The sequence below is a fragment of the Muntiacus reevesi genome, chromosome 6 (assembly GCF_963930625.1).
Source record: "Muntiacus reevesi chromosome 6, mMunRee1.1, whole genome shotgun sequence".
Lineage (NCBI taxonomy): Eukaryota > Metazoa > Chordata > Mammalia > Artiodactyla > Cervidae > Muntiacus > Muntiacus reevesi.
This window is the reverse complement of record NC_089254.1, coordinates 97488727-97503258: the sequence shown is the minus strand read 5'-3', so window position 1 is coordinate 97503258 and position 14532 is coordinate 97488727. Positions and strand designations below refer to the sequence as shown.

Sequence of the window (14532 nt, the reverse complement as noted above, 5' to 3'; positions counted from 1 at the left end):
CACAGCAAACACAAACCTTTAGTCTAGCATCTGAACCATTCCATGCATGGTTCCAATGCCAATGCTATTTTCCAAAACACAAAACATCTATAGTTTGACTTTCACATCTTCACATTTTACATTTTCACTGTCTTCCTCCTCTTCACATTTATAAAATCTCGCTCTTCCATCCATGTTCAGTGCCCACCTTAAGACCCAGCTCAATAACAAGAGAAAACTGAATAAACTATGGAAAAAAGTCTTGAAATAACAAAACCTGGATACGAGTTTCAGTTATGCCACGTTTTTTTTTTTTTCCACGGTTTTTTTAAGAAGGTTTTTCTTTCCTAATTCCAACGTTGGCACTCAAAACTAACAAATCAAACATAAGTGGTGAATGAAGAGGAATGGGGCCCACAGTACGAGCACCAAGTAGCTCCTGCTTTTCCACCACTTCCCCACTTGTTAACTGCCCATTCTCACTTGAGTGTTCTTCCTCCAAGTTCACTTTTTCCTGAGTGGATAAAGAAAAGTAAAGTTCTTTGTTTACCATTTCTTAATGAATGTTTTTTGATGAATACAGTAGGAAACATTTTCTTATCCATTTCTAATCTTAGATATGCAAACATAACAGGATAAAATTAAAACAGAAGGCCTTGCCTCACAAAGACTATCTAATCAAGGAGAGAAAGGATATATACAAACAAGATAAAACAAGTGACCACTCGGTAATATGGAGGGCTTGTACTCCCCTGGGATTCAGAGCAATCACATGTAGTTTCCTAGGCAGGATTTTAAATTTGTAGAGAAAGGGTTATTCCAGGCACAGAAAGGGGGATAGGCAATAATGAACATGCTGGGCAAGGAAAGCAGTGAGACAACAATGAAAAAATCAGTCTGGTTCAAACAGAGGACCAAACTGATTTATTTATTCAAGGAAGAGACAGATCCAACTAAAGATATTCAGATTTTTGACCATATATTAATACATAATAGTTCCCAAAAGTTTTTGAGTGGAGGCAACATATGCCAAATTTATTTCCTCTCAGGAATAACTGGCTTCTTTTCTCCACATTTAGAACTCTTCAAATGTCATCTCATCAAAATGTTTTCTCGTCATCCTGTCAGAGCAGCCCCTTGCCCACTGTCCCAGATCTAGCCACCCATTGTTGTCACAGTGCTTGCAACATTTCTGAAATCACAGTATTTATTTTCACACTTGACTGTGAAAGAAACTTAAGAAGGTAAGCTCCCATTACTAAGAGAGAAACCCCTATATACTTCTGTATCTCCAGCATTTTTGCATATGGCACATAGCAGGTCCTCAATATGTATTTGTTAAGTGAATGAATGAATGAATGCTGATCTCAGCAATCAGCAACACTCCCAGAGATTACAAAAAAAAAAAAAATTCATTTCTTGTAGAAGAATTTTCTGTTCATTTTTACTGTGAATTTTCTTTACATTTTCCTTCTAGCCCTCATTAATCTGATACTCTTGCTCGCCCTTTTTCTATTTCTTCCTCTGCTTAACTTCATTGTTCCAAACACTGTAATACTACAAAGGGGTAGGAACACACAAAAATCTACCTAAATTTGGATATTTTACAAATTGCATTATACAAACACATCAACATATATGCTTATATTTTTTGACTTTATAGACTCAAAAAAAAGTCTATGGGGTAATAAATATATAGCCAAGATGTTTTAGTCAATACAAATCAGAGTAAAACACCAAATATTTTTAAAAGTTTCCTTTGTAACTACCCTTAAATAAGGAAGGATTATACTAAGTCATCTGACCTTGCCACCAGCACATCAAGGTAGAATGCATCACATTTTAAAAAAACATTTTCAGTGATAAGACATTTCATGACTTTGCTTGATGTCTGCAGTTAATTACCTGTACAATAAAAATGTTTCAAGTTTTCATCTATTATTATATGTTTGCTCTGTGTTCAGTCTGTATCTTCTGAACAATGCATTTATAACTCCATCCCACCTTTCTCAATAAATAGCCTCAGAAAACACATTACTTCAGATTTGTTAAAATGAGCTTTATAAAACTGTTCCTACGTCTAAGAAAGACCTAAAGAGTTCAGAGACAGAGTGATGATTCCTAGTTTTCAAATAATAAAACATTTACTGAGAGCCACTGTGCAGAAGCCAAACGTGCGGGACCTGGCAGCCGCGGAGGGTCAGGTTCCATCCCGGGGACTAAGACCCACAAGACACCCCACCCGGCCCAAAGTGACAGCGAAATACACTGACCGAGTGCCAGGGTACCAAAAACAATCTGCGTGCACAATGCCTTCCAGACCTCCTTCTTCTTTGCTTGGAAGTTACTGGTCTTTACTACTTTATAGTGTTTCAAGAGTTATCCTAAATGACAGGTCCAAAATGTTAAGATTTACCTCAAAAAACAAACAAAAGGATGAAAAGGACATTAAGTAATTATAAACGAAATAAGGTAGTTGTGTGTAAAATACTTATGAAGCTGGTATATGGGTGTATGAAGTTCAGTATACAACTCTACTTTTACATATAGTTAAAATTTAAGTTTCAAAAGATTTTTTTCCTCAAACTGATTCAGTAGCACAGAATAAAAATGAAAAGTAAAATTAACTTGTATTTGATCTACAAAGATTGGACATCAGCACAATGGATGCATGTGTATTTACATATATGTACTTTTGTATTTAATCATTAATCCAAGTGTCAAGGACAAATATGCTGACTGATCTTAACTAGAGAGACTAAAGTAGATCAAGACCCAGAGATGGTCTCAGGGTCTCCTTTTGAAAGACTACTTCCACAAGCCTAAAGTATATTAACTTATTTTAAGAACAGGAAATGAATGCCCACAAGATTATTCAGAACAATAGAAAAGGGTTATTTCCTAAGGACAGAACCACCTGAAGCTGAATGGTTCAGGGTATTCATATCCCAAGTCAATAATACTCCAAATTATATTCAGGACTTGGTTTCATATTTTTCTTCTTCTAATGTGGACCATTTTAAGTCTTTTTGAATTTGTTACAGCATTACTTCTGTTTCATGTTTTCATTTTTTGATCTCAAGGGACTGAACCAACACTCCCTGCACTTGAAGGTGAATTCCTTACCACTGGACTGCCAGGGAAGTCCCCAAGACTGGGTTTTTCTTTTTTAATTGCAAGATAACGCTTTACAATATTGTGTTGGCTTCCGCCATATAACAATGTGAATCAGACACAAGTACACTTACGACCCCTCCCCCTCCCTCCTCAGCCTCCCCAGCCATTCCCCACTCCTATCCCTCTTAGATTGTGGCATTGTACTGGGTTGAACTCCCTGAATGTAAATTGATACAGCCGCTATGGAGAATAGTACGCAGTTTCCTTAAAAAGCTATGAATAAAACTATCATATGATCCAGCAATCCCACTACTGGGCACATTCCCTGAGAAAACCATAATTGAAAAAGAACATGTACCCCAGTGTTCAGAGCTGCACTATTTACAATACCTAGGACAAGAAAGCAACCTAGATGTCCATCAGCAGATGAATGGATAAAGAAGTTGTGCTACATACATACAATGGAATATTACTCAGCCATAAAAAGGACTAGGTTTTTGAAGTTTGGCAGTAAAGATCAAATTATTCACTGGGAAGTTCTTAATGTGCCTCTGATTTCCTAGGCCTCAAATGTATTTTTAGTGTAAGGCCTTCTCTAGAACTACTTGTTAAAGGAATTTTTGTAAGAAACCGAGACTAAAATAACAACAGCAAGTTTGATAGTGTAAGAACACCTCAAAAGCCAATTTTGCTAAAAACCTGGGTTATCTGGCAGTTTCACAAACTGGGAAGCTCTAGAAACTGGGGTCATAGAAATTAGGGGGAAAAAATTTCAAGCTAGTAATCTGGGCCCGTTTTTTATTTTGCTTTCCTTCTTTTTTTATTTTAGCCATGCCACAGCAGCTTAAGAGATATCTCAGTTCCTTGACCAGGGAATGAATCCAGGCCACGGCAGTGAGAAAGCTAAATCCTAACCACTAGATCACTAGGGAACCTAATGTTAAAAACACTTGCTTAAAAATGTTTAAGTGTCCCAAAACAAACCCTTTCCAGAGAAAAGGTTATGAAGGTTTAAATTATCTACAGACTTTTTCACATATGTATATGAAACCACTGCTGGCATGTTTTGGTAAGTAATTCAAAATCAAGATACACTCCTTATCCATTAGAAGGTAACACTTTTTTCCACAATCATCAATTTTTTTTTTTTTTTTAATCCGGTCGCGGGTCTGGCTGACTCCGAGGACGAGCGGGGCACTCGCAGCTAAGCCCGGGGACCGCAAGGGTCCGCGAATGGCGCTCTCTGACGCTTCGCTACTGCAGGGGAAGCTGTGCAGCTCCCGGGAACGACGAGCTCCAAACGGTGATGCAGGCAGGTCCGCGCTCCGGCCGACTGACCCACAATCATCAACTTTTGAACTTAAAGCTAGTTCTGAAAAACACTTGTTTCATGTCCTACTTTTGGGTGATTGATTATTCATGTTAACACAAGGGAAGAACACCATTCTAGATGCTAGAGACACAGCACTGAACGAAACGTGTCTGCTCTCATTATGAAATTTACATTCTACTTAGTGACTAAGAAAATTTTGTGCAGGTTTATTTCTTATCACTGCTTCTCTAAACTTTCATGGCTCCTTTAAATTTGTACTATCAAAGACACTTCAGCAGTTGTTAAGTTCAGGTTTGTAGGTATTCAAGGAGTTGACTTGAACCAAGTCTCAAGAGAGAGAAGCAATAAAGGAGTTCTGATTAATAAAAATTTCATTTTGGATAAAACCCAGAACCTACTGGGGACACTGAGGATTTTTGACAACCAGTATTTCCACCCAATCACTTTGAAGAGGTAGATAAAATTTTACCCTATCCCTGTCCCTACGTATTTCTCCTGGAGTCCAAAGTCAAGCGGACCTTAGGAAGCATCACTACAAACAAAGCTAGTGGAGGTGATGGAATTTCAGCTGAGCTATTTAAAGTCCTAAAATAAGATGCTGTTAAAGTGCTGCACTCAATATGCCAGCAAATTTGGAAGACTCAGCAGTGACCACAAGACTGGAAAAGGTCAGTTTTCAATCCAATCCCAAAGAAAGACAATGTCAAAGAATGTTCGAACTATTGCACAATTGCACTCATCTCACATGCTAGCAAAGCTCAAAATTCTCCAAGCCAGGCTTCAACAGTACATGAACTGAGAACTTCCAGATGTTCAACTTGGATTTAGGAAAGGCAGAGGAACCAGAGATCAAATAGCCAACATCCACTGGACCATAGAAAAGGCCAGAGAGTTTCAGAAAAACATCTACTTCTGCCTTATTGACTACACCAAAGTCTTTGACTATGTGGACCACAACAAACTGGAAAATTCTTCAAGAGATGGGAATACCAGACCACCTTACCTGACTCCTGAGAAATCTCTATGCAGGTCAAGAAGCAACAGTCAGAACCAGACATGGAACAACAGACTGGTTCCAAACTGGGAAAGGAGTACATAAAGGCTGTGTATTGTCACCCTGCTTATTTAACTTATATGCAGAGTACATCATGCAAATTGCAGGGCTGGAGGAAGCACAAGCTGGAATCAAGATCGCCGAGAGAAATAATCGGTAACCTCAGCTATGCAGATGACACCACCCTTATGGCAGAAAACAAAGAGAAACTGAAGAACCTTTTGATGAAAATGGAAGAGAGTGAAAAAGTTGACTTAAAGCTCAACATTCAGAAAACAAAGATCATGGCATCCAGTCCCATCACTTCATGGCAAATAGATGGGGAAACAATGGAAACAGTGACAGACTTGATTTTCTTAGGCTCTAAAATCACTGCAGATGGTGACTGTAGTCATGAAATTAAAAGATGCTTACTTCTTGGAAGAAAAGTTATGACCAACCTAGACAGCATATTAAAAGGCAGAGACATTACTTTGCTGTCAAAGGTCCATCTAGTCAAAGCTATGGTTTTTCCAACAGTCATGTATGGACATGGGAGTTGGACCAGAAAGAAAGCTGAGTACTGAAGAAGGCATATTTTTGAAATGTGGTGTAGAAGACTCTTGAGAGTCCCTTGGACTGTAAGGAAATCAAACCAGTCAATCCTAAAGGAAATCAGTCCAAATATTCATTGGAAGGACTGATGCTGAAACTCCAGTACTTTGGCCACCTGATCCAAAGAACTGACTCATTGGAAAAGACCCTGATGCTGGGAAAGACTGAAGGCAGGAAAAGAAGGGGACAACAGAGAATGAGATGGCTGAATGCCATGACTCTATGGACATGAGTTTGAGCAAGTTCTGGGAGTTGGTGATGGACAGGGAAGCCTGGCGTGCTGCAGTCTATGAGGTTGCAAAAAGTCAGATACGACTAAGCAACTGAACTGAAGTATTTCTCAAGATCAGCTCTTTACAACATAAAACACTGAAGAAGCATTTGGATTAAAGTAACTCTAGGATTCCTTTGTGGTATAATATACCATGATTATTTGTGAGACATCTGAGAAGACAATTTCTCTGAATCTTAAATTTTTGTATCTATTTAAAACGATGGCCTTAAGCTAGAAGACATGATGGCCTGTCAACACTAAAATTATGCTACAGTGAAGTCTGTAAGAAAATTAGTAGTGGCCACTTTTGAATTTAGGATGGATGTATTATGAGCATACATTCCCATCCCTGCAGATCTTAGTTTCAATCTCTGATGCCACCTGCTTCAAATTTAATGCCTTCTGTAAATTATTACTATTACATACCTTTTCCCTAGGTTACTAGAAACTAGATGCAAAGATTTTTTTTAAGCACTTCAATATCCTTATCTTTCCTTAGGTAATATATGAACCAGAAATAATGTGGTTTATTTTGGTGGAGGGAGGCAGCAGGGGGAGATGACAACTCTTAGGTTTTTTGTTTTGCCTAAATCTGAAAGGGGGTGCTGTTTACTTTATGCATGCTAAATATAAGGAGACAACTAACTGGACCAAAGGATGAAAAGAGTGAGACAAACAAAAAGTTCTAGATGAATAGGAAAATAATCCAAGCTTTTGAAATAGAAGGAAATGGCAATCTATTCCAGTATTCTTGCCCGGGAAATCCCATGGACAGAGGAGCCTGGAGGGCTACAGAACATGGGTCACCTGGACTTAGCGACTAAACAAACAACTACATTTATACCTATTTTGTGTGTGTGTGTAAACACTGTGTGTGTGTAAAACACTCAATCTCTCTGCTGTATACCTGAAACTAATACAACTTTGTAAATCAACTATACTCCAAAAAAATAAAAAAGTTATACCAAAGTACCAGACTAAAGAAAAGTACAATGCTACAGGGGCATTTTCATCAAAGTGAATTTCAAAAATATTCCAAATTGTCAGTTTTGAGTATATTTTCAGAAACCATACCCTTTATCTCCAAGTACTCAGTATAAAGTTCAACCTTTTTATAATAATAATAAAGAAAAGCCAGAAAATATATTTCCGTATTATCTTCTGCTAAATAATCTAGACCACTGATGAGTCATATTCTGCTGGAAGTGACAGATCTGAGGAACAAGGTCTGGAAAACTAAAAGGCAACTTTCAGTTATAAAACAAACAAAAAGCACTATTAAATCAACAGTTACAATTCGGTTCTTTTCATCTTTGACCCAACAGGTCAAAAAAATATCTTCAACATAGAGAGACGTGAACTATTAGATTCTGTGCCAGAAAAGTATTAGTTCTACAGAGATTGGTTGCTAAAGAAGGCAGAGCTCTGTAATTAAAAACCACATGTACATAGAATAAAGTGCTATAAGCAGCCCTTTTTAGTATTATAGTAAGGGTCATGAGACAATCACTCATGGGTGGTTTCAAGTTCTTAAGTTCACCACTCTAGGCAACCTTGGACTGTTAACAAAATTCTAGAGCCAGCCCTGAAAATTTTGCTTAAGAGGCTCATAAGAACTTAACTACATCCTTACATAAATGACAATCTCTTGCCTATTAAGCTGACATAAAGAAGATATGTCTCATATAGAACTTCCCTAACAAGTGCCTTTCGAAGGTCATTCGCTATTTTTCATGTGATTCAAAACATCAATTTTAAGCCTCACTGTAAGAAAAATGTTACAAATTAAAATAGTATTTTTCTATCATCAATTTTAAGATGCACATTACAGAGATAAATCCACCAGCAAGAATTTTACAATGAAAGTCTAACACCAACATGATGAAGCATTAAGTATTACCTACAGAGTGTAAGACACAGTGAATAAAACTAGAGCTCGGAAAATTTGGTTTTGGTCCCAGTTTTACTTTAAATCAACAGAACTGAATATTTTGAATAAATCACTTTACTGTCATTAAGGCTAACTATGGAACATATACTCAACAAGTTGTTTTACCCAATATAGAAATAATGAGTGTAACTGAATTATATAATTATAAAAAGCAAAAGCACAACTGTGATGTCAGATTTTTTAATTATTAAATGCCATACCTGAAGAATGTAATAGTATGTCAGTCTTGCTATTGCTGATTTTAAAGAACCAAAAACTTAAATTCTGCCACTTATCAACTAATCTTGTTCAAAAAATTCATTTGAAGTGATAATTTATCCATTAAGTATCATTAAGTGTTAAAACAGTAAATGTGAAGAATCAAATACCACCACAGATAACTACAGATAATATAGATTTCAATCATATTACAGCAGAGCAGAATATTTTAATTATGCAAATCCTAAAGAGTAGATATGAAGGTCTAATAGAGATATCTGTCACAGTCCTAATTCAAGCACTGAGAAACCAGCACGCTTGCCTTGTAATATAGATACTTAAAAAAAAATTAAGTATTTATATTTTTTAAATGTTAGCACTTCTATTCCTTTTAACTTATATAACATAGTTTCAATGGTCCTTCCTACTGGAAAAAGACAAGTGTAGTAGTGTTAGCCGCTCAGTCATGTCCGCCTCTTTGGGATCCCATGGACTGTAGCCCACTAGGCTCCTCTGTCCATGGGATTCTCCAAGTAAGAATACTAGAGAGGACTGCCACTCCCTTCAGAGGACCTTCCTGACCCAGGGATCGAAACCAGGTCTCCTGCATTGCAGGCAGATTCTTTACCGTTTGACCTATAGGGAAGACCAAAATACTGGAGTGGGTAGTGGTAGTCAGAATACTGGGTATTCTGGGTAGCCTTTCCCTTCTCCAGGGGATCTTCCCAACCCAAGGATCGAACCCAGGTCTCCCACATTACAGGCAGATTCTTTATCAGCAGAGCTACAGGGGAAGCCCAAGAACACTGGAGTGATCCAAGATCACTCCAAGATCCAGCGGATCTTCCTGACCCAGGAATCAAATTGGGTCTCCTAAACTGCAGGTGTATTCTTTACCTACTGAGCTATCAGGGAAGCCCCCAAAAGACAGGTTTTTGTTGTTTGTTTTTTTTTTAATAAAAAATGCCTGGATACCTGTACATTTGGGGTATTTTACTCCTCCTATCAAAAAGACACCACTCATCAAGATTCCACATTTCCACTGCAGGGAATGTGGGTCTCATCCCTCATCAGGGAACTAACATCCCACGTCTTACAGCAGAAGAAACCATTCATTTAGACATCTTTAATTAAGGGACCTCACTGCTTCTGCAAATGAAGTATGAAATCCTTTCATTTTAGAAAAATGACAAAGTCAGCTAAATATTTAGGCCCTACCAGCCCTCCTCTGCTATCCCTGTGACCAGGCGCTCTTAAAAGTATCATTTCAATCAAATCCAAAACCCAGGTAACCAAATCCTTTGTTCTAAAGGTCCATGATCATGTGATTTATCCACCAAATTAAAAATAATAATACTTTAAGGTAAACTAACATCACTAGATGTAGAATATAAATTAAGTGAGCTCTATGTATTATCAGGAGCAAGCAAAATAAGTGAGTTTTAACCAACAATACTACTCACAAACTTTACTGTGAATTTAATTACCAACATATTGCTTCACAATAATTTCTACAATACAAATGTGCAGAAATCTTAATGAAAATGTAAACTGGTTTGGATAAAAGTCTACTATGCTCAACACTGAAGCAAACAATTTAAAAATCATTCACATTATCTCTAGACTAAAAATGTAGCTGCTGCATTATAACTGCCTCTGTGTTCCAAATAAATGCTCCAAAGAGCGGGAATATTATAAAGTAAAACGGCAATAATTTCTGTGAGGAATCCCATTATTGCAGAACTAAATAATCAACCTGAATATAATGGATGTAAATTTCTCTGCTAACAAGTGTTTTTTAAAAAAAAATCACTGCATAGTAATTTGACACAAAACTAAGACTTTATCAAGTAGTTTGTTTTTGTAGTATACCAACAATAAAACAATAGATTTAATAAATACATACAGTTCCAGACAGGACATCATGGGGGCAACAGTTGAGAAGGTGACTCTTGCATACTCTGTCATCACTGAATTTGATTCGTTGACGAGTAGTATCTCCTGTAATAGAGGAAAGTTAATGACATTCAAGGTTAGACATTTGGAAAATATGTATTTTCTGAGAGCCCTACTAACACTAGCTTTTTATGTGTGGCTATATACACACATTTATAAATCACCTCAAGAGGGGTTAGTTTATATAATATCCTACAGAAAAACTATTTTAGACAACATGCAGTTGCAGTACGTGTACTGCACACGTAATTCAAACAGTCAAAGTGGGAAAGCAATGCATTCTGTTAAACAGAGTACTTCAGAAAAGCACAGGATTTAGAGCAGGAATGGACCTTACAGATTATTGAGTCCAACTCCTTTATACTGCAGATGAGAAAACTGAGGACCCAAGAGGTTAAACGACTTGCAGCAGACCCACTAGGAGAATTTCTATTGGTATACGATGTTCCCTATGTTGACACTAAGCACTGATTTATTCTGTAATTATTTACATTAATTGAAAAACATAAAAAGTAATCTTGCAAACATTGCATACACACTGCGAATCCCCACTGAACCCCAGACGCCATTTCTTCCACTATTTTGTTCCAGCTGAAGTGTCTCCCTTTTGCTGCTGGGAGGAGTTAGAGAGGGTAGAATGACGTGTTTAAGAGTGTACAAACCTGGAAGAAGGACTTACACACCAGTCAAACAAAGGCACATTGCCTAAATGAAACATTTAACTTAATGGCTCCAAAGGTTCCATACCTCCCAAGTTTTAGGTAGTCTGTGCTATAAATGGCCAAACTGGGTACATTTAAATTTATTCTGTCTTTATTTAACACAATACACCTCCTAGGCAACAGAAGCTTCCGACCTGCTAGTCAAATATGCCTATCTACTCAAAACTTGAAAGAATCTAAGAAAAAGAAAGGTAACTATCTCTAATAACAAACAAAAAAAAAAAAAGATGTTAGTTATGATTTTTTTTTTGCTTCAAATCTCTTTGGGAAGGGGTAACTCTTAAGGATGGTTTCCTCTAAGGAGACGGATGAAGCCCTAGGAAATGAAAGTGTTTTATTTTTAGCCTTATATTGACATAGTCATTGATGAATGAAAACCTACTGGTGAATTACTGAAGCAAGAACTGTTGCTACCAAAACAGACTGTAAATAACACTGTACTAAAACTTTCATCATGAAGAGATTCAATTGTTTAATTTATTTTTCACATGTGAGTAACAAAAAAGGTTAAAACTTTACCCCTTTCACATGGTATTATTTTAAAGAGCTTAACTCAAAGTAAATTAAATACTATCATTTTTAGTCGTGGTAAGATTTTGTTCAGATTGTTTTAACTTGGTTAAAAAGACTTAAAAGAACATATTAATTTGCAATCATGGTTTATAAAACTTTAAGAACAGTAACTTATCGCTAAAACAACAGCTTCAGAGCAGTTCAACAATAGGTTTTCTAGAGGCTAGTCTCTAGTTAAAGTATGTTATTTTTGACACCACAATTTGGAGTAATTCATTTAGTGTTCACGCCTGCTACTATAATAAAGGTTATTTTGATGGTCCTTTTTTCCTTTTAAACACAACTGCTTTTTGTTCCACATTCATTAACACATCTGAAAAGTTAGTGATAACTCACGGCTCGGCGAATGCGGGGCCTTTCTGACACTCCCTTGCAGATTGAAGTAGGCAGGCATAGATACATTGAACCTTTACAAATAAAACAAGGGGCCAGATTGTTCAGTTTGTATAGAATAGACTCTGCCAGCAATTTCAATACAGCATCTAGAAGTACATGTTGACTGTAAAGATTCTTGTATATGAAAACAAAAGTGAACAAAATCGGGGCTAGTGGGGGGGTGTTTTCTGTGTTTTGACGTAACAAGTATAAACCCTGGAGAAGAATATGACTGATCATAGCTAAAAGTCCAAGGCTGGAGCTCTGTAAAGTGGTCCCTGGGCCAACTGGGTTTTAGAAAAAAATTTTTTATAAAGCAAATTTCATCAAGATTGATCAGGGCCTTAAGCTCATGTCAGACTGGTACTCTGATGAGCTCACATCAGAATGGCAATGCCATTATCAGAGGCTTTTTGCTTCCTCACATGTAAGTAAAAAATATTTTACCTTAAATCTGTACTCAAATTATGCTAAGAAATTTAAATATAAATTTTTGAAGAGGAAAGAAACTTCTAGAAGTCCCCTGCCACAATTATCTAAGCTTTTCAGTAATGCAACAGCAGTATCGTTTCAGTGCTTTGTCAAACTAATGGCTCAAGAATATTTTAAGCCAAGCTTTAGAGTAAAATTAGTATTTTAGAAGTTTTACTAGTTAAGCATTTTGTAAGAAATCACAACATAAATCCAATATTAACATATGTGCCTTGAAGACACTGCTATCAGATAAAATGTAAACAGTTTCAAATATGAATTAAACAAAATTATCCCAAATGAGTTTGGGAATACTAAAAAAAAGTATCAGTTTCTATAAACACCAAAAAGTATTTTTAATTAATTCTTCACTGCATATAAATGTCTGCTCTATTTGATAACTGCAGCAAACACAATAAACACAGTTATCAAACATCAGCCTGCACAGTAATCTTTATAAACAAAGAAATAATAAAATTCCTAATAATTTGAGATAAGAAATGAAAAGGATTAGCAACTGAGTATCTGTCTATTGATATTTTTAAAATTTCACTTAAGAGACCTTAAGGTTAACATTCTAAGATAATTTGGCTATATTACCATGTAGTATTTAATAAATTTATTTGGGCTTATACCATGAAAGTATCATCTGACTAATCAACGAATTTTAAAATAAAAATATTAGCAATTTTTATTTCTGTCAATATATCTGGCCCAAACCATGTTTTTCAAAAGAAACTAGGTAAAACAGCACTCACTGAAAAACAAAGTTGGGGAGAGGGGCTGTAATTAATAAGGAACAAATATGAACCAAATCTCCTCACAAGAAATTATTTTATTAATCGAATGTACTTCAAATGTACTTTATCTTTGGGGTTTCTGGGTATGTATTCACTATAAAAATAATCCAAGTTAAACAATGCCCCATTACACTAATACTGGATCCAAATCAAAGAATCAAGCCGACTCCTGAAGATATCCTCTGTGCCAGGCAATGGGTTTACAAAGAGCCATTTAATTAAGACAAGCTCTCTACCCTCAAGGAGCCCATCACTTTCCTAGAGAAAAGAGGGTATTTAAATACAGTAACAACAAAAGGGGGCATGATCCAAGTGCCAAATGAATGTCTATAATGGATGGAATACTATCAAACAGCAGTACTTCAGGAATTCTAAGACTACAATGACCACAAGGACTGAAGAGGTTAGATGAGGCTTTGTGCAATAGATAGAAGCCATTATTTGAAGGAAAGACAGGACTTAGACCAAAAGAATGGGCAAAGAAGAGCATTCCAAACTGGCGTACCATCTTTGACAAAGGAAGGCAAAAAGGTTTGGGAAATCATATCTGGCTTTGGCAAATGGTTTCATGTAGGGCAATAGCAAAGTTGAGGCAAGATTATTTTTAGGGTAAAATCTGGTTTCTTTAATTTCTTCCCCCAGATTTTACATATGTAAACAAAGAAAAAACTTAAAAATAATGAGGCAGAGATTAGATAGTTACACAATTTACAACAAAATGCCCTACCCATAAAAACATGGCAGACTCTCTTCTCTATAACCTCCAGGATGCTAATTAATTAGGCTTTGTAGATGACCACAATGGTAAGGACTGAGATTAAAACCTTGATTTAGAACTTTGAAAGAAAAAGTGTTCTTCATTTTAAAGGAAGCACCAAAATTTCTATTTTTTCTACCAAACAACTAACTTCAGAGTAACCTCTCTCTGTTCCTCAACCCACCCCCTCAAGGGCTTCATGAATCCTAGCCCATATTTGGGAACAACTAAGTCACAGGTGTACAATAAAAACTAGAATGCACGTTGTTCCTCTTAAACAATGTTCCTCAGTAACATTAATGGAACCTGAGGTGCTACCAAAGCAACTTCACTCAGGGAATATGGACAGGTCACTCTAAAAACACGACTTCTGTCCAA

The 14532-nt window shown here is 36.5% G+C and overlaps 1 protein-coding gene across 8 annotated transcripts in view; it reads right to left on the bottom strand.

The window, feature by feature from the left end:
* The window catches only part of LUC7L2 (LUC7 like 2, pre-mRNA splicing factor), a 54573-nt gene that overhangs the window by 29344 nt on the left and 10697 nt on the right, over positions 1-14532 (bottom strand). For 5 of the 8 annotated variants that reach the window (XM_065939170.1, XM_065939174.1, XM_065939173.1 and 2 more), the window contains one exon: positions 10407-10501. In XM_065939170.1, the coding sequence (XP_065795242.1) occupies positions 10407-10501 (95 nt within the window). Of the gene's footprint in view, positions 1-10406; positions 10502-10995; positions 11070-12087; positions 12161-14532 lie in introns of those variants that run through there. The other 3 variants (XM_065939168.1, XM_065939169.1, XM_065939171.1) reach the window with 2 other exon arrangements.